General features: G+C 39.6%; 1 protein-coding gene across 2 annotated transcripts in view; it reads left to right on the top strand.

Annotated features, from left to right (window-relative positions):
• Positions 1–18,965, top strand: part of astn1 (astrotactin 1) — a 378,530-nt gene that overhangs the window by 72,162 nt on the left and 287,403 nt on the right. The window contains exons 3-5 of one of the 2 annotated variants that reach the window (XM_030073613.1): positions 4,484–4,734; positions 7,117–7,259; positions 9,102–9,251. In XM_030073613.1, the coding sequence (XP_029929473.1) occupies positions 4,484–4,734; positions 7,117–7,259; positions 9,102–9,251 (544 nt within the window). Of the gene's footprint in view, positions 1–4,483; positions 4,735–7,116; positions 7,260–9,098; positions 9,252–18,965 lie in introns of both variants that reach the window. The other variant, XM_030073612.1, reaches the window with a different exon arrangement.

Below are 18,965 nucleotides of genomic sequence, written 5' to 3'. Positions count from 1 at the left end.
ACGACAAAGTCAGGGGATTTAGAAATGCTGAAATTTCATACAGCATATTTCGTCTTCCAAAAGAAAATACATGAGGCACATCTTTATGAAACAAGATTTGACACTTGGTTGGTGGAAGACAATGTTGGTATATACATATACATGTTTCAAGGGTCCATACATCTATCGAAATTACTTAGAGCAACACACATCTTTTACCGAACCCAAAGGAACAATCATATTTTTTGTTTCCCCATCGAACCAGTAATTAAATATCATAAAGCCAACTGCAGAACACCTAAGTCATTGTTTTGCTTTCTTTCTACAGAGAATTTCCGAGCGTTTGGAGAAACATGGTGAATCACCTTTTATTCATTGCCACCAAATGAATTAGTTACACCTGAATGCGCGTAAAAATGAGTTTTGGATTTGTGTAGACAAAACTTTGGGAATAAAAGACGACTGAACCAGCTGAACATGAACATCATGTCAGACTCAGAATATGAAAATATATGCATACATACACAGAAAGCGAAATGCTCTAAACATCCTTTTTAAATTAAGTTGGATTTTAATGGTCTTGATCACTGAAAACAATGCTCAAATTCTGGCACAATTAATTGGATATTTGTGCATGGTTAACCAGTCCAATTGGTTATGTTAGTAATGAGGCTCTATTCTATGGTCACTTAACATCCGTCATTTGGTGGACACAGTTATCCGAAAGTGCCTTACGGTGCAATGAGTCCATATATATTTATTGTGGTAAATGTCAGAACTAATTAGAATAACTTTGTTAGGCTCACGTTCATATTAAACAGGTTCCTCAATTGTACATGAGGAATCTTCCATCTTTACACAAGGCTCTTAGAATGATGCCTCCACACCATAAAGATTCAATCGCTTTGCTAATAAGGAAAGTGTCAGGGCTTCATGCTATATTAGCTTTTATGAAATATTCTCCAAATTGAATTAAATGATATAAGTTTCTGTCATTAATAACCATTTCCAATGGAAACCCCCTCATGCGGTGTGTATAAAATGGGGTTTTGACTTTGACATTTGTTCAATGTCAAAATCAGCAGTGGATCATAAGACTATTGGTAATAGTTTCATGTTTCATTTCTTTTCATTTCATTGTAGGTATTAATCACTGACTTTACAAGTTAGCAACAGGAGGACTGCCTTTGGTTGGTGGTTACTAATGCATGGAAAGATACAGTGCATGCTTATTTCTGTCATTAATGTCTCAGTGATCAGATCCAATCAGTGGCCTGTATTGTGTTACATCATGATAAAAAAAAATCCCCCCTTTGGCGATGATGAAGTTGATTTAATTTAGTGTAAGAAAATTCCTTTTTGCTATCCTAGATCTTTATGCCTTCCTGGGCTCTAATGCCTTGCATCCAGAGGCTAACTGACAGATTGATAGTGCAGCTCCAACACCATGCCTGCTCTGTCAGACTCAGAAAGGCCATGTCTTCCCTTTTCCACTCAAGACTTACATGACGGGAGTGTAAGTCATAAGGAGCACTGATGCCATTATAACATCATCCTCATCCGTTAGTAAGTGGATTATGGGGCTGGAGCGCTGGCATGCTTTGATGTGCGGTTTGGTTTTATTGGCTGTATAAGAGGAGACAGTCCACTTAGTCCTTGCTCTGATTTGAAATAATGTTTGACATTAAACAGTTTTTCCCATACCCCCCTGTTTTAGCTCTCTATGCATGGGTGCTAATGTAAGTTGATGGGTTTGAATCACATTTGTCACTGAGGGAGATTTGATTGAAAACCATTTACAACGGTTGACATTTGACTTTTTGCTCTTGGTTTGGTGGAGCACGGAGGGGGCAGGTGGAGGGAGAAACCATAGCAATGCTTTCCATTAATCTACACATAATAGTTATTTATGTCCTGTAATCAATATTTTTAAAAAAAGCCATTGTTGAAACATACTAAAAGAACCATTTTCCTAAAAAGGCATTGTTGTTAATGCTTCCTGTACAATGTTTCCTCTAAAAAACAATGGGAGAGCATTAATTTAGAACATTAACTAGTAAAACCAGTGCAAAGCAAGTGTGAGAGCTAAATCACTGTAATGTAAATTGGTCAATGCCACTTAAACCATTTAAATCTTTTTCTTTTGCGTTTCAGGAGAATTGCATATCATGACAAAATGCATGGCTTTCACCCCACGAGTATGATAGACAATCTAGTTTTTTAGATATTTTAACAGCTAAGACGTGGAACAGAAGAGATTTGGTCAAAAGTGCAGTAACTGTGCAGGTATTATGTGAGTTGAATTTGAATTAGAGAACTTCATCAGTGACTTTGAAAGTACTGAAAAATAATCATTACAAAACTAAATTACTTTGGTCTCCTTTTTGACCACTGTGCATACAGATTTACGGCCTAAGTGACCGATATCATGGTGTCATTTGTTAATGTCCTTGACTATGCAGATTAAGCAAACAATTTATGCAAATTATCTTTACTTTCCCCAGTTCAAATTATTATGAGCAACTGAAACTTCCCCTTCTTAGTGAGACTCAGAAATCTTAATATGTTTGGAATGGAATTAAATAACTGATAAAAATCACTTTCCTCATTTCATCATTTCTGTTGATCTTTCCAAAACAGCATGCCAGACTGAACTGGCACACAATTTAATTACAAGTGAGCACATTTTCAATTTACTCATATTGTGATCTCTTTAACGATCAGATTTTGCCATCTTATTATTATGGTGTTGTCCTGCCTAGACTGTTCCTTCACATCATTTGGTTGCTGAAATTTCATTTCCAGAATACTTTACAGTGGCCATTTAAAACCAGTTTCATGCATGAACTGAATATATACTGTGTAACACAAAGCTTGTACAGCTCAAATGACTTGAAAGGGGGACACAAGTTGAGTTTTGCAAGCAATTTGTGTCAGGGGGGAGAGCAACGGTACAACGAGGAAGTAATGGAACATCTGCACCCACCTGGCTTGGGGGAAGTTATCCTCATTCTTTCACTGTAATTTTAGATCCGTTTGTAATTTTAGGACGGAAAGAGATTCGTTTTTTATCCATCTCCACTGGCATATTGCTACTATCTTTCTCCCCGTGTGCTGTCACCTTGACATTTTCATAACTCTTTTTGACATTCTGCAAATTGCACAATGTGTCTGATTGTGATTGCAGTTCTACTGACAGTTCACTGTTCCACAATCTGGGCCTCTTTTCCGAGTGACATTCTTGGCCGGTGAGATCAGATTAGGTATGCTGTTTTTCCTGGTGGATCAGCGGGTTTAGTATATTACCTCATACAATATGTGTTACGTTCTGGGTTCAAGTCTGGCTCCCATCTATGGCTGCATGTTATCTCCTCTCTTTTTGTCCTATCTTGCTGTCACTCTTCAACATATGACATTTTTATGAAGAAATTATCGATTATAATATAACCTTAAAAATGCAGTGGAGTGCTATTTTCACTGCAGTTTGCCTCCATGAGTCATAGAATAAGATATGGAATGGGTGAAATGAAACTGCTTAGGGTCATATGACCCGACCCCAGCCATCTATTAACAGTGCTCTCATACTTGAAGGAGATAAAGCTGATATTTAAGCTCACAGTTCAATGTCCTGTACTTCCAGGCTGTGAGCGGGGCATTTTCTAAATGACTTCTCCTAAATTTCAGAGTTCTGATGCAAATTCCACCCCTGATAATGACTACAAATCTGTTTGCCATAACACTCTACATGGACCACAACACCCACAGTAGGGATAGGGATTACAAAAAAAAAAAAAAAAAAAAGTCAGTGATGATAAGGTGAAGGTTACAACTGGTGACAAATTGGCAGTAATTGACCGACTTATCAACAGAGTGGTTTTGGCAGATATCAGCTTTAAAAAGCAATATTGATACAAGTCCAGTATTTTTATGGGTGGCATTTGCCCAATTGTGAAATTGACACTTTCACAACTTTTTCTAGGAGTGTGTCACTTGATCCAACTGTAAATTTAGCAACAGAATAAAATTATAAAAACGCACATCAGCTACTGTGGGTGGGAAGATGTGGATATGGATATCGGCATCACCTATAAATAAACATGTTGCTTCATCCCTACAAGCTGCCCATCATCCATATGACCTCAAAACACCGGACATAAGTCAATAGCACTATTCTGACCCTTGCCACATTTTCTTTCAGGGTGAAATGGCCACCTCATGGTTGTATGAACAGAGTAAAATGAGAACTACTGTGGATGTTATTCACCAAATTGCATCTGCAACCTTTTCTGAAACCATGCTGTGGGCACCATGGCCTTGATGTTGATCCATATTCTGCTTCTTGGCATGATTCTCTGACTCTGCCCTTGCCTTTTCCTGTCTCACCACCGCCTTTCTCACTTTCGCTGGCTCTCTCTCTCTCTCTCTCTCTCTCTCTCTCTCTCTCTCTCCCTTCCTCCCTGCTTTGCTCCCCCACCCCCACCCTCCTCCGCCACTCTCTCCTCAGGGCGGGATGATCGCCCTGCTGCTGTCCATCCTGTGCCTGGTCCTGATCCTCTACACCCGCAGGCGCTGGTGTAAACGCCGCCGCATCCCTCAACCCCAGAAGAGTGCCAGCGCTGAGGCTGCTAATGAGATCCACTACATCCCCTCAGTGCTGATGGGAGGCCAAGCCCGAGAGAGCCTGAGGAACTCGCGGGGTCAGGGGCCAAACTCCAGTGGCACCCTCAGCATCCGGGAGACACCGATTTTAGACGGGTACAGCAGGGTTTGGGTGGGGGTGGAGGATAGTAAGCGATGATGTGTAAAGGGATTATAATAATCTTGTCGCAAATTGGCAACTGCTGCGCCCTCAAAATAAGCACATGCAGTCGCTGACAGTAACCAGATTGTGTTACTCACATGAATAATCAGTGGATTTAGTTTCTAATTACAAATCTAAAGCAGCACAAGGCAGCTTTGCACTTTGGCACCTCCAAAGGGCAGTAAGAGGGAACTGTTTGAAAATTGAACTCCAATAGCCAGAAATAATGTAGGATGATGTAAATTAACTGCATAAAGCACACTCCTGTTTACCAAGCCAGCCAGCCCATGATGCTTTAAGCAAAAGGACACCAAAGAGCAGGAAAGGATCTAACAGTGGTGAGTCCAGCTTCCTCTGGACACAGTGTTTGCTCACTGTTTGGATTTTGTTCTGAAGTCATTTACTGTGGGTGGACAGGATTTTGTACCAGTGTCTATACAACACCCTCTGATAGTGATTCCATCAATTCACCTTATTCACCAAAACTCAAATGATGGACTGGACATGTCTCCCTCACTATAGACCCTCAGCTTGTGATTTAGGCTAAGAAGGTTGCCCTTTTATGCAGCACATCTTGCCATTTTTTATATTGTTGATATAACAGGGACAATGAACAGTTAAATTTCAACAGAAGTCCTTGGACTTCACTGTACTGTATACAGGAAATAGTTTACCATCACATTCACAGTCGTGCAGAGGGCATTTCAATACAATACATTGCATCAGTGCATCAGTACATCAGTACATATCAGAGCATTACATCATCTCTGTAAAAGGAGGGCAACACAACTTCCACTACTATGATGATAAAAATGTATACAACCTCATTTTTAGGGATCACATGATTGGTTTGATTTTAGCCATGCATTTAGCTATAATTAGTGATAATTAAATTAAATTATTTTGTTATTGGGTGTTCCAAGCAGCTTTGGTTCTAATAGAGAAGGCTGAGTGTCCAAATTCAGTGGATCTGTGTTCCACCATTGCCCCTGGTAAAGGTTTGCTTCTTGTTTGCCCTGTTTGTCTGAACACAGTGACACAAAATCTTTCTCTGGTGGAGGAGCAAGACTGTGAATATCTTTGTTCAGCAGACAGAATTATGAAAGATCAAGAGTCTGGACTTTGTTAAAAAGTCTTAAATACAAATCATTTCAGTGTCTGTGACTACACTGAGGCCTAGGCATCATCTTTCCCACTTGAGACCAAATGGTGCATGACACAGTTTGACAGGTGGGGTACAATCAGGGAGAGCGTGTATGACTTGGCAGGATCTGTTGACATTTAGCTCCAAATAAATTTCAAATTTCAGAGATTAAGCTGTATTGTGCTAGTGACTTTTTTTTAAAGGTCACTAGTTTCAAACATCAAATGTGAATCAGTTATTACCTCTAGATACTTAAATTTGATACAATTAGGAGCTTTTCACCATGAATGAGTACATCAGACGGATGAACCTTCTTTTTCTTGATGTAAAAACACCTGTACTTGGTTTTGCTGACGTTTAAGGCAGGTAGAAAAGTGTGATTGTTGGCAATATTGACCATAACTGATGGTTAGCATATGTGTCACCTGCTGTTTTCTTTGCTGAGCACATAAATAACAGTGTCGTCCATGTCCATCTCAAAATTACTTTAGGATAAACTGTAAACTAAAGAGAAAGGGTCCCAGAAATGATCCCTGGGACACCAGAACAACAGTCAACTAATGAAGAGAGAACCTAGCACACTGCTGTTTTGTCTATAAATAGGACTTCAGCCAATTCAATGAGTTCTCCAAAAAATTAAACTGTGGAAACTGGAGAGAAGTAAATTATGATATACAATATTGAAAGCCTTGTGTCTATCTCAAACACTGCCACACCATCTTAGTCCAGCATGGATTTGATTGGCTCTGTGCAACAACAGTTATGTGAAAACAAATTTGATTGGATGTAGAGAGATTTATCCTGTGTTTTGGAAACCCACAAGCTGCTCTATTACCACCTTTTCTGCAACGTTAGCCTTAATGTTGAATAATGTGAAAGTCCCCATCTTGTGCATGTGGTCTTTTCTCGGGTATTTTTCTTGCACATTTAAGTATTCAACTATTCTATTAAACACCTGGTTAAATCTAAGCCTAATTAAAAAAAAAAAAATCATTAAAGCAACAATCACTAAAATTGGAATGTGGAGTTTATAGAATAAACAACAGTGCAATTACACTGAATATCGGCGCAGTTTAAATGGCAAGTGTTCATGCGTTTGCTCGATTACATTTGATGTGATTCTGCTGTTTGATTGTAGTAAAGCCTCAGTGAATGTAGCTTTAAAACTAATTGAATTCTAACTCAACCCTAGGTATGAATATGACATTACCGACCTGCGTCACCATCTGCAGCGGGAGTGTATGAACGGTGGCGAGGACTTTGCCAGCCAAGTCACCCGTACCCTGGACTCTCTCCAGGGCTGTAATGACAAGAATAACATGGACCTCACACCTGGTAAGTTGACTGACATACTGCACAGATTTGTAAGCCTTTGTTTTGCTTTTGGCCCGGTACCAGCCTAAAAAGAAGGCTGTAAAAATCATGTTCACACAGTGAGGACATTTGGTTTTGTGTGTATGTATTTTTTTTCTCCTGGTCAACAGTATTATTTATCATGAAAATAATATTCAGAAAGGTTAGCTTTTTTAGTAGTGGGAAATGCAAATAAAAATATATACAGCACACAATGAACACACTCTTTATTATAATTAAATTAAACTTTATGAAGATAAAGAAAAATAATTGGATTTTTAATTTTATGAATTAAATTGTATTATTCACATCAGTGTCCTTCATATAGGTGGGCAGTAAACATGTAAATTAATGTAAGCTCAATTATAGAGGACTAAAATTGGAAATGTGCCATTAACATGAATGCAACAAATATTTTCCAGCGTAAGAGGTAAACTGTTTTGTCTTTCATAACAAAAACATAAAAAAATCTTCAACTCACTGATAGAGTACTCCACCTACCTGTAAATATCTGTCAGTTTTCCTATTAAAGAATTTATTTGACAGTCTGAAATGATCAGAAACATTTGTGTGTGTGTGTGTGTGTGTGTGTGTAATCACTGGACCCTAGAATTGAGTGCAACTCCCATGAGAATTCTGAAGTAGAGCAGTTTTGATATGGGAATACCCCCGGAATAACAATTAGCACCAGACTCATTCCCTAGATTTATCAAGAGATTGGTCTTGGTGATGGGCCTCTCCGACAGTGTTCTTATAAAATACAAACATCCCCACCCCTGAGGTGATGGAACTGGAGTAATGTGGTGCATTATGCATTTAAGATAGTTAGTGTGATGGACTAGACAAATAGAAAATGCAGGCAGCATGCCATGCATTGAATATTCATGTCTGTAATCGCTGCAGAGGTCATGCAGTAAATGGCATTGGAATTTGGACTAAAATAACAAAGCTTTCACCAAATATTACTGGCTGCCCTTTGCTCAAAAACCTTTCTTCTCAAAATAATGCAGCAGCACTGCACATGCAAACACATGAAACAATCACGTTATGTCACTATTAACGTATGCCTGCTGTCACCAAAATAAATATGGACAGTATGTAAGCAGGTTCCCTAGTGGGGGTTTATGCTTTGTTGTGTCAAACTGTTTATTAGACTTTCACAAATGCAGGTGTATGCTTTTCATTTCTTTCTTTTTTGTGCTTCTATTTTGGCAATTAACCAGTATTTCATGTACATATTGCTTTTCCAAACAAATTCAACCATGCAATCTTTTTGTTTGTGCTTCCATTTCATTCTACTCTAAGTTAAATTCTAATTATGATTTCATAACTCACCAACAGTGATAAAGCTTTAGTTGTGCTTGGTTCTGTGTCTACACAAATAATAATACTAATAACATAAGGGTATTATTCTGAACACAATTTAACTATTTTTGATGTTTTTCTGGACATCCATCTCTTAATATTTTCCAAGACACAGATGATTGCATCCTCTGAGACTTAAATAAGTCCAATAGTATTCCCTTAATGAGTTTTAATTTCATGCCAGCTTTTCTCACTCTTTAATTTTGTCTGTTCCACTTCTCCCCCTGTGAACAGAGCAACATCATTGCCATATTTTCCTATCATTATCCCCCTGCTACTGTGTAGTTTTCGCTTCTGTTTTAAGATCTCTTACACCAAGCCAGCAACAACACATTTTTCAGTGTGGCTGCTTTCTCATTTTGGAGAGAAACTCTTCAGTCCGTGGCATTAATATCCTCAATAGCTGTAATAATAGCTTTTCTCTCTTCACTTTTGTAATTGCGTTCCACTTGCCAGCAGTGAGCGACAACACCAAGCTGGCTCTGATGAACAAGTACAAGGACAACATCATCGCCACGAGCCCCATTGACAGTAACCATCAGCAGAACACCCTGCTCCCACACAACACCTCCACCAGCCAGCGCAAACGCCTCTCCAGCAACACCCGAGGTGAGTCACACACTCCCGTAGATTTACCCTTTAACAGAGAATAGACGGAAAATAGATTTCATATAACACCTCTGTTAGTTCGTCTAAATGCCTGTTCAGGGAACACATGCAGCGAGTTCCGCCCCCAGTCGAAACCATGTTGTACAGCTACAAAGTAATAGTTTACTTTTAGATACTGCCGCTGTCACATGAAAACCTCCTAACTCCAGCTGTGGGGATTTTCATATTTAACTGCAATTGAAGAATGACACACTCTTCTCTCAATTGGGACCATTCTACAGCCCTTGACTCTGTTAAACACTTTCAAAACCCCATTGAATAAACTGCAAAAGGGCATGGTGGTCAGAGTGAAAACAAGATTGTTATTCTTTAATTTTTGGAAAGTTGGGATTTTGTAGACACAAGGTTTTCATCAGACCTCAGCAGTATGTTAAAAGACCATACCAGTAATATACCAGACCATACCCTCCTTTTGCACTGCAACAAACCATGTGGTAAATCATGGGGTACTAAAGATTTCATAACACATTATAATCCATTGATTTTCAAATTTGAATTTTTGCTTGGAAAACACACCTTATAGTGTTCTGCTTCTGTCTCTATTTTACAGCAAAGGGAGCATTTCACTGTGCCCAGTTTCAAGTCATCAAAGCACAACAGTGCTGCTGCTTTTAGGAAAACTAATGTGGACGACTTTATTATGGTGATGGAATACTGGTGTGAAGAAAGTTCAAAGTCTGAAAATTCATTTTCATATTTAAGTGGAATGAATGGAAACCAATGGCTGGATAAAATATGACTGCTTGCCCTTGGAAAGAATAACATAAATATATGCATTTTGTAGATATTATGCTAAACAGAACCACTGGTATGGTCCTTTAATAGGTGTTATACACAGTAGAGCACAAGCTACATATGGCTGCTGTTGTGTGAAAACCTTCCAGTGTACTATTTTTGAAATTCTGTGGTCTTTTACATTTCTTTACCCAGCATCCTTGAAAAAGGCAGTGTACACTCAAAAATGAATCACCCTGAAAATCCAAGTTTTCTTAAATTCACATAAAAAGCCATGGTGTTAGGTGAGGTTAAAAGCCTTTTTTTTCTGACTGCGGAAATATTACTAGTGTCCTGGAGAAGGAATTTCTTCTCCCATTTATTTATCTCTCACACAGCTTTCAGAAAATTTATCAGAGTAAGTCACTGAGTCCCACCACACAATTTTAACCCTAGATAATATCACCTGTGCACTGCGGAAACCTCCTATTTAAGATGTAGACATGGAAAAAACATGAGCTTCAATAGGAGAATCAGCTCGCTGTGCAGCACATTCTGGGACTCCAGCAGTAATTTTGAGAGCCTTCAGCGCTCAGTCTGGCTGGTGAATGGGCCAGCTGAAAAGGAATTCTAAGTTTGATCGAATGTCTATTAGTTATCATTTCAGCGGCTTAGGTGCAGCCTCCCAACTCTTCAGGCAAAGGAGGAAGCTGGTTGAATAACTTTATTTAGTGACATTTGACAGTTTTCAATGCATTATTCAGATCTGATGTTGATCTGAGGGCCTTGAAAAACTTTCTTCCCATCAGGCACAATGCAGGTTGTCTAATAAACAGTGAATTGCAATCATTCAATGGAGTCTGCAGCACATTGAGAATAAACTCAAGGATGCAGTCCACCGTGGGTGACTAGTACACTACACAATCGATGCCTTTTGTGGCATGAATGTGAGACCTCAGTCTTTCTCTGTGTTGTTTTGTGGTCCACTTCACTCCTGTTAACATAATCAGCTCATTGTCTCTTGTATTCCAACCCACATCAATTTGTAGTTATGTGGAATACCTTTGTGCTTGATTTGTTTGTGCTGTCACCTCTGTCAGCATCACCAACTTCCATCTCACTTCGTTTTCACCTCTACCCCACCCTACCCCACTATGATTATTGTACAGGTTCTACTATATGACAGGAGAGTGAGAGATGAGTGGAATGAGAGAAAGAGAGAGAGAGAGAGAGGCAGAGAGTGGTTACACTTGATGAAAAAGACAGACAGTCAAGACAAGAGAAAAAGAGGGGCGTGACATTTTGGAAATGATGTCTATCCCTTCAGTTGACCCCCGATCATAATCCACTTTTCTCCACGCCTGGCCGCATGAATCCCCTACTCTCAGCTGAGATAAAAGCAATTTTGTGCTGTTAGCAGCTATGAAGAAATAAATAAGTTATTGTCTAAGGAAAAGAGAGCACATAGTGCATGGCAATTCAGGACTTTGTCTTGAAGATTTATATATCATCAGTTCGGACAAGAGGTGCGAGGAGATCAAGGTATTCATCTCTGCATTTCATCATAGCCATGTGCCATTTATTTGTTCTGACAATCACACATCACACACATCCACGGCTGGTGGGAACCCAACATGACTCTTGGGAAAATTTTGTGTCTTGGCTATTAAAGTGTATTCATGTTAGCAGCAGGTGTTCCTTCTTTTTGTGAGAGCTCAAATCAGAACTTTCTCAGAAACAAACTAGAGGAGAACAGCATTCAAGAAGACCCTTTTATCAATAATAGACTATAAGAACAAAGGAAAAAATATCCCAAACTCCCAGAATAAAGCCCCACTAGGAAGCTTCTCACTTTGGAGGCAACAAATATAAGCGGGAGGTACTGTTTCAATGTCAAAGACTTCAATACCCAGAAATCATTTAACATGACATCAGTAAACTGCACACAGCATGCTCATGTTCACCAACCTGGATGGCCTGTGATGTTTTATACCAAAAGAAACCAAAGAAGCAGGACAGGCGTAAGATAAATGGTGAGTCCAGCTGTCCCTGGATGAATAGCTCGTTTACTGCTGTTTAGAAGACATAGCTAGGAAACAGAAACATGCCAGTCCTATTTTGACTTCTTGTCAGCAGTTGTGATTCTATCTGTCTGTCACAATAATGGCTGTGTAAGGGTGTACAGAATATGTTTCGACAGCTTAGAAGTGAAGGTAAGATTAACCCCCAATTCACTCCCATACTTGAAAGTTGCTGCACATAAGTAATTCCATGTTGTGAATACTTTGCAGGCAGGTTTGCTTAAGTTGCTGTCTTACTATATTACTAACTTAAAATGTTCATATTAATAATAACAATGTGTTCTTTGTTCAAAGGTTGTTTTTTTTTAGGTTTAATTCTGCATGTAGGTACCTCAACAATTTGCCAGTTTAAGTCAATATGGGGATATGCAAAAGTGTCATATTGCTGCAACTAAGACTTATTTCCCTATTTTATATGGAAGCTTTGCAGTCTAAATAGCTTAGTATAATGCAAAACAACAGTATTGTCATGCCATGATTTAAAATGCTTGAGAGAGGTGGACTCCACAGGCTGCCGTAGCCTAGGGGGATGCACTTGGAAGGAGGAGGGATTCCGCTTTGTCATATTCTGCCTTGTAACCATTAGATGTCACTAAATTCTACACACTGTTCCTTTAAATTTTCTCGTTTTCTCAGGAGTATGTACCTGACCCCTGGATTTCATTTGCGCAAAGAGAGCACATCTATGGCCTCTCATTTAGTCGGGATGGGACACTCTTGTCTGTTGCGGCCCCGTGTTATGAGTTAAACTAATAAGACAGGTGAATTTTTACTTACCCAGCACAGCTTCAACAAAGCTCAACATAACACCAGTGCCATTTCCACTTGGTATTCCAAAACCCTGTTAGGCCTAAACACAAGATAAATGAGCCAGCAGGAGGTTTCAGAACACCAGAAAAATGCTAAAGATCCAATCTGTTTTCCAGAGCGTGATCCAATGGCTCTGGGACTTCTTCCCCTAGGCGTTCTCTTGTTTCTGTCTGTCACTCTCTCTCTCTCTCTCTCTCTCTCTCTCTCTCTCTCTCTCTCTCTCTCTCTCTTGCTCTCTCTCTCACTATGTCTCTGTTAGTTAGAAAAAGCCACTTGTCTCTTGCGTTCTCCCACAGCCAACCCCTGACAGCATTAACTCTATACACTCAGAGGAAGAAAGGGATTGCTCTCCTAATTCATTTAGTCAAATTTTGTTTATTTTGAGCGCTGGAACCCAGAACATGAAGAAGAGGGGAAGAAGAAAGTGGGAAAAAAAATCTCTATGCATTCATTATCATTGTTGAATCAGCTCTTGATGTTAGCAAAATGGAACGGATTTGCTCCTCAGCGCACTCAGACACAACACAGACATGCCCCTTCCCAAATCTCAGTGGTTTTGAGGTAGAAAGTGTTCGCACAGGCCAGATGCATAGAAATGAGGCTGGCTAGGCAGGCAATTAGGTCTGCTTCATGTCGTTTTGCATTGCTGCTGTTGTTTGCCCTTGACTATTTTCATCTGTGTCATAAAATATGCACACAAATTTAAGAGCTTTTGTTGTCCTCAGAGAGCAACTTCTGTGTATGACGGGAAGGAGGCAGATGAGGTAATTGCTCTTGCCCTTTTGGCTCAAGGTGCCCATGTGCCCCTCTTCACTCCACATGGAAGCAAATGTAATGCACTCCACAGTGTCATAATTGGACTACATTTCTATAGTGCCTTTCTAGTCTACCAGCCACTCAGAAAGCTTAACAATGTCTGCCTCACATTCACACACTGATGGCAGAGGCTGCCATGCAAGGTACAAGCTGAGCCAACACACCTCCTGGAGGAGCCAAGGATCGAACCCAGAACCCTTCGATTACCAGACGACTGCTCTACCTCCTGAGCCGTACAAGCCTGCCAGAATAGGCCAGAGTTACCAAATGAAAGTCAGTGTTTCCCCTCGAAATGAATCAATGGTGGGTGGTAAAGTCTTATTGACAGGGTGGGGATGAAGGTGGGGATGAAGGGGTTATTCAAGACCATTTTATTGGACATTATGGACATAAATGCAAGGGTAACACTCAGTTAAAACACTGAATTAATTTATTTATCCACACTTCATGGGTTGCCTGCAATTCACTAAGTATATGCTGATGGTAGGCAGATGATAATAATTATAATGAGGGGACGAGGGATGAACAGAGAAGAGACACCGTGCCACACACTGTGGTACTAATCTGGTCAACACTGAGAAAGCAGAACATCACCACTAATACAATATTGAAAGGAAGTAGTGCTATCTAGAATAATAGCACCGGAACACATAGGCAGTACGCACCATTGCATAGGGTGCGCGCACGCACACACACGCATACATACACACACACTCAGTGCACTGTTGGCCGGGGGGCGGGGGTTACGCATTGTAACAGTCCCATGAAATCGAACAGAGTGACAACAGCAAGACCATAAGCCATAACCAGCCTTCGATCGAAGTATGTGTCCCACAGTTGCTGCAGCACAGAAAGAAGCTCCACAGTCCATATATGAATGCGCTAAAAATTTTTTAATTAACCCGGTGGGTTTGGGCTGACTTTGAGAACTGTCACTTGCACACAATGACTGGCTGTTCAACAATCCAGCCTAGCCAGTACAGACAGTCGCTTCAGTCTCGCATGAACGATGCCGTCTCGCGAGCATGACACTGACGTGGTGTTTGCGGTCTGGACATGGTGCTCAACCTTCAACTTATGGAATGAGACAGTATTTTATGGGATGGTTAGCATCCCCAGATTTGCATTATATTAATGTTATGGCAATAATTTAATCTTATTTTATGACAGTTTGCACATAATGCCCAGACTGAGTGGAGGGCAGCCCTGCCCTAGTGGTGGGCTTGTTTCAGGGAAACACTGAAATCCTAAGCAATTGATTGGTACAAAAACATGTATTTTCACAGCTACATGCTGGAAAATTAGGCAAAAAATGGCTTCAAATTTAGAAATTGAATCTTTGACATGCCAATACCTCAACTGAAATGTTTTCACTGCTGAAAAATGTAAGAACATAAAAGTAAAAACAAATATGGCAAAAGTATTCAATTCATTTAATTTTAAATTCCATCATACCATCAGTACAATATAAACCATCTAAAGTGCCATCTATCAGCAAACAAAAGGAAGCTTTTTTTAAAAAAAAAAAAAAAAATCTCATCTCTAGTATTTGGCTGGCTCTCTTACTTGAGATCTTTCTCCTTTTCCCCCTCTTTTGTCTTTTTTGCACAGAGCTGGCTGGTGTTCAGAATTGAGCTGTCCTCTTTTCTTAAACCAGCTACAGAAAAGTTCTTTGTGGCTAATGCCAAACAAAGCTCTTCGTTATCCCTTTCTCAGGGGTGTCTTCGTCTTAGATTAATTGCTTCTGTCTGTCTCATCTGTCGCCACAGTCACATTTATTGGCATGACAACAATCTCCTGAAATATCTGTCTTCACGTTGTAAAGTTGCGACCTGAGCCCCCCTGCCGCTACAGAGCAATAATTGTTTTGTTCACAACCTAACCACCCACGCTTTAATTTTTATTACAAACCCCCATGATATTGCAATGTAATCTTACAAGGCCGAGGATCTACAGATTCTGCGGCATTTTTTAGCCAGCCTTTGGAAGTCAGAGATAACGTTGACTGCAAACCCTTGCCCAAATATGAAATTCTGGAAGCATTTTCTGTGGAGGAAAAAATCCATGAGGTTTTCAGTAATCATCCCTGTCACAGTCTATGATTTAACTTGGCGTTGAAAACTCGGGCAATCTATTTTTTGATCCAGAAGAATTGCTAACAACTCGGAGACGAATGATGATGTGAATTCTGATGCCTATCTGGAACCCTTATCGGATGCATCTGCCTATACTACTGTAATTAACAACAAAAATCAAATGCTGCTCATGTGCTAAGCTTCGTTATAGTATAAACTGCTTTCTCACACTGTTTTGGGAAAGCGCCACATAAATTAGCTTCATTTTTATCCTGTGAGCTTTTTATAGAGGGGCTGGCAGTACTTGTGTGATGGTGCTTATGTAAACATGAGCTTTACATGTTTCTTAAAAGTGTTTTTTTTTTTTTTTTTCTTGGAAGCACTGGTGTGATACAACCCTGTATTTTGAGTTCCAATCATCAAAAAGGTTGGCTTTGCTGCAATTGAGTCAACATGTTCAAGGGTCTGTAAGCTGCCTATGACAGAAATATTCTGGATTAAATAAAAGTACAGGAGGTGTGTTGCTTTAATGATTTCAAAACACAGTGGTGTTCACTTGCAGAATTTTGTGCTCCTGATTGAACCCAGCCCAGTGTGTATTAGGTGGTAAGTACTGTAGTTCAGAGGCAGAGAGATTGAAGAGGGACTGTGTGCCAAAAACTGAAAGAAAAGAATAGAGGTATACTACAGCAATGTTGCCTCCATCTGGAGCCCCCCTTGTTCTACGAATCGCCGGCAGTTGTTTGATCCCCAGTTGGGATGAAAGAGTGTCTGGTCACATAGAATTGTTTTTTTCACTTCCCATTGTTAATTAAAACAAAGAAGGGAGGAAGCTGCCAAATCATTATTCCGAGCTCCATTTGGGACAGGCAAGTTGGAGTAACTCTGAAAATGAAGCTGTCTGTGGGTTTTAGCAGCAGCAGTGAACAGAAAGCTGCTCAGACGCTCAACAGTGTCTTGAAACCCCAACAGTGAAGCATGTGGCTCACAAACAGTAATGGCAGCCATGCCAAAACATGTCAAGTGACAGTAATTTCCTGCGAGACAGAAGCCAAAATCAAAGCAATGACTTGTCGTCTCTTTATGAAAACAGAGATATCCCTTTAGGTAGTCACTGCAAGATGACAGTGTTGAAATGAGACCTATAGTCTTTAGAAATTAGCCTCTCATTGTTTGTGTTCTTGCTTCCTTTTTGTTAACCCTGAGTCTTTCTAACTTTAAACATTACAGTCAACATTTCCCTAACCTTAACAACATTAACATTAACCAAGTATTTTGTTCTAGCTTGCTCAAGAAGTGGTCCTTTGGGTTGTATTAGAGATGCTCTTGCGGGTTGGATGGTTGGACAAAATGACCTGATTTGTTGTATGGCTGGAGGACTGGGCATTTGAAGCACCAACATTACCGCATTTCTACACTTTGCTGAAATTGTTTCCACTTAATATTTTCCTTTTCATGGTCTGGTCTGCTCTACTTTCTGCTTCCTTTGTTTAGAGCTCGGTTTGTAAAGCAGCTGTGCGATGTAGTAATGCTGTTTCTTCATACATCTGAACAATTGTATGCCAGTGACTTAATGGGAAAATCAAGTTTAAAATGTTGACAAGGAGTAGCGATTTACATTATGTTCCTGGTGCTGTTCATTTGTTTTAGGGTATTATTCCATTTTTTCCATTGGTAAAATCACCAAATGCCATGCGAACAGAAGCAGCTGTGCTATAGTTTAATGGGATATAAAAGCTATGCTGGATTTCTCCTTGCATGTTTGTCAACAGTGCCACAAATCACTGAATCTGTAAAGCCCTTTGTGCTGAGAATATATATCTCTCTTATGCAGCTGGATTTCCTTTTTGCTTGTTAGCCACGGGATAAGAAAACTACAAAATCAAACAGCAAAATGGCACCAGAAACACAAATATAAAGATGGCTATGGTTTTTCTCAAGATCTGCCATTTCCACGTCACATAGTTGACCGAAACAAACCTTCTCAATTCTTAGTTTCCACGCTTTTAACTGACGATGTTTTTGTTTAATAGATTCAGACATTAACAGTTATGTGTGGTTGATTTAGGGATTATTTCTGTTGCTGGAGTAATGCACCTTTCTATGGTAGGCCACACCCACCATCACTCTTCCTTTTGGCCAGTTTGAAAGGTTAAACAGTTCTTTCATGCCCCGTGACCAGGCTTTCCACAAAGTTTTGGCATGTTATGAGAATCCGTTTGGAAGTTATGCACCTTGTTGTGAAGGGCCACGCCCACTGTCACACCCCATTTTCATGGATATATATGTATATGTTGATGCCGCTGATGGTTGCTGCTGCTGCTGCTGCCAACACAACCACCATATTGGACAGCGGAAGCCCCGCCTCCAAATGCATGTATCTCTATCAATGCAGGAGGTCTGTTCACAATTAAAATCATCATAACTCGCTGAATTTTAAACTGATTTTCAAGCATTTTGCAATGTTACAAATCGCAGACATGTAGTTATGATACACCAAAATTTTGGTTTTAATACCAAAATACTTCATCTTATGTGGATAGTAACAGTAATGGTTCTATAATATTTACATTGAATTTACTCTATGTAATTAGGTATAGTATGAGTATATTCTTTTTTCTTACTGCTTGCAAAATGGAAACCTTGGTGTCATTTTGTTTATTGTAAATGAATACCCATTTATATTTTAAGCCACACACACTGTCAAAATATGTCCAGTGTACCAGCAGAGTTGTGCATAGTTGCAGTTTAATACAGTCTGATAAATTAATGTTTTGTACAAGTGAAAATAAATACCTCAGGACTGCATGCTTAGTGCGGGGTTAGTTAGTGCCACAAAACTGATTTATCACTTTAAAATAGATCATTTAGGAGTACTTACCACAATGCCACGTACAGCAACATAGCTGACTGATAAATTATCTTTTCCACATCTTAGCGATCTATTAGTTTAATAAAAATGCACATCTTTCTTTACTGTACCTGAAATAAGCTGGCATCAGCTCAATTTAATGTTAGTGCCAAGACAGACACCTAACTTTATGTTAGCGTAAAAAGAAGGATTACTTATATAAATTTCAACACATTTGTGATTGTAAAATAATCCAAAAGCTGCACAAAAGTCTGGCATTTTCAGTAGGTCAGAACAGGCCAGGATA

The sequence above is a fragment of the Myripristis murdjan genome, chromosome 17 (genome assembly GCF_902150065.1).
Source record: "Myripristis murdjan chromosome 17, fMyrMur1.1, whole genome shotgun sequence".
Taxonomy (NCBI): Eukaryota; Metazoa; Chordata; class Actinopteri; order Holocentriformes; family Holocentridae; genus Myripristis; species Myripristis murdjan.
The sequence above is the reverse complement of the archived record's forward strand: the minus strand, read 5'-3'. Positions and strand labels throughout refer to the sequence as shown.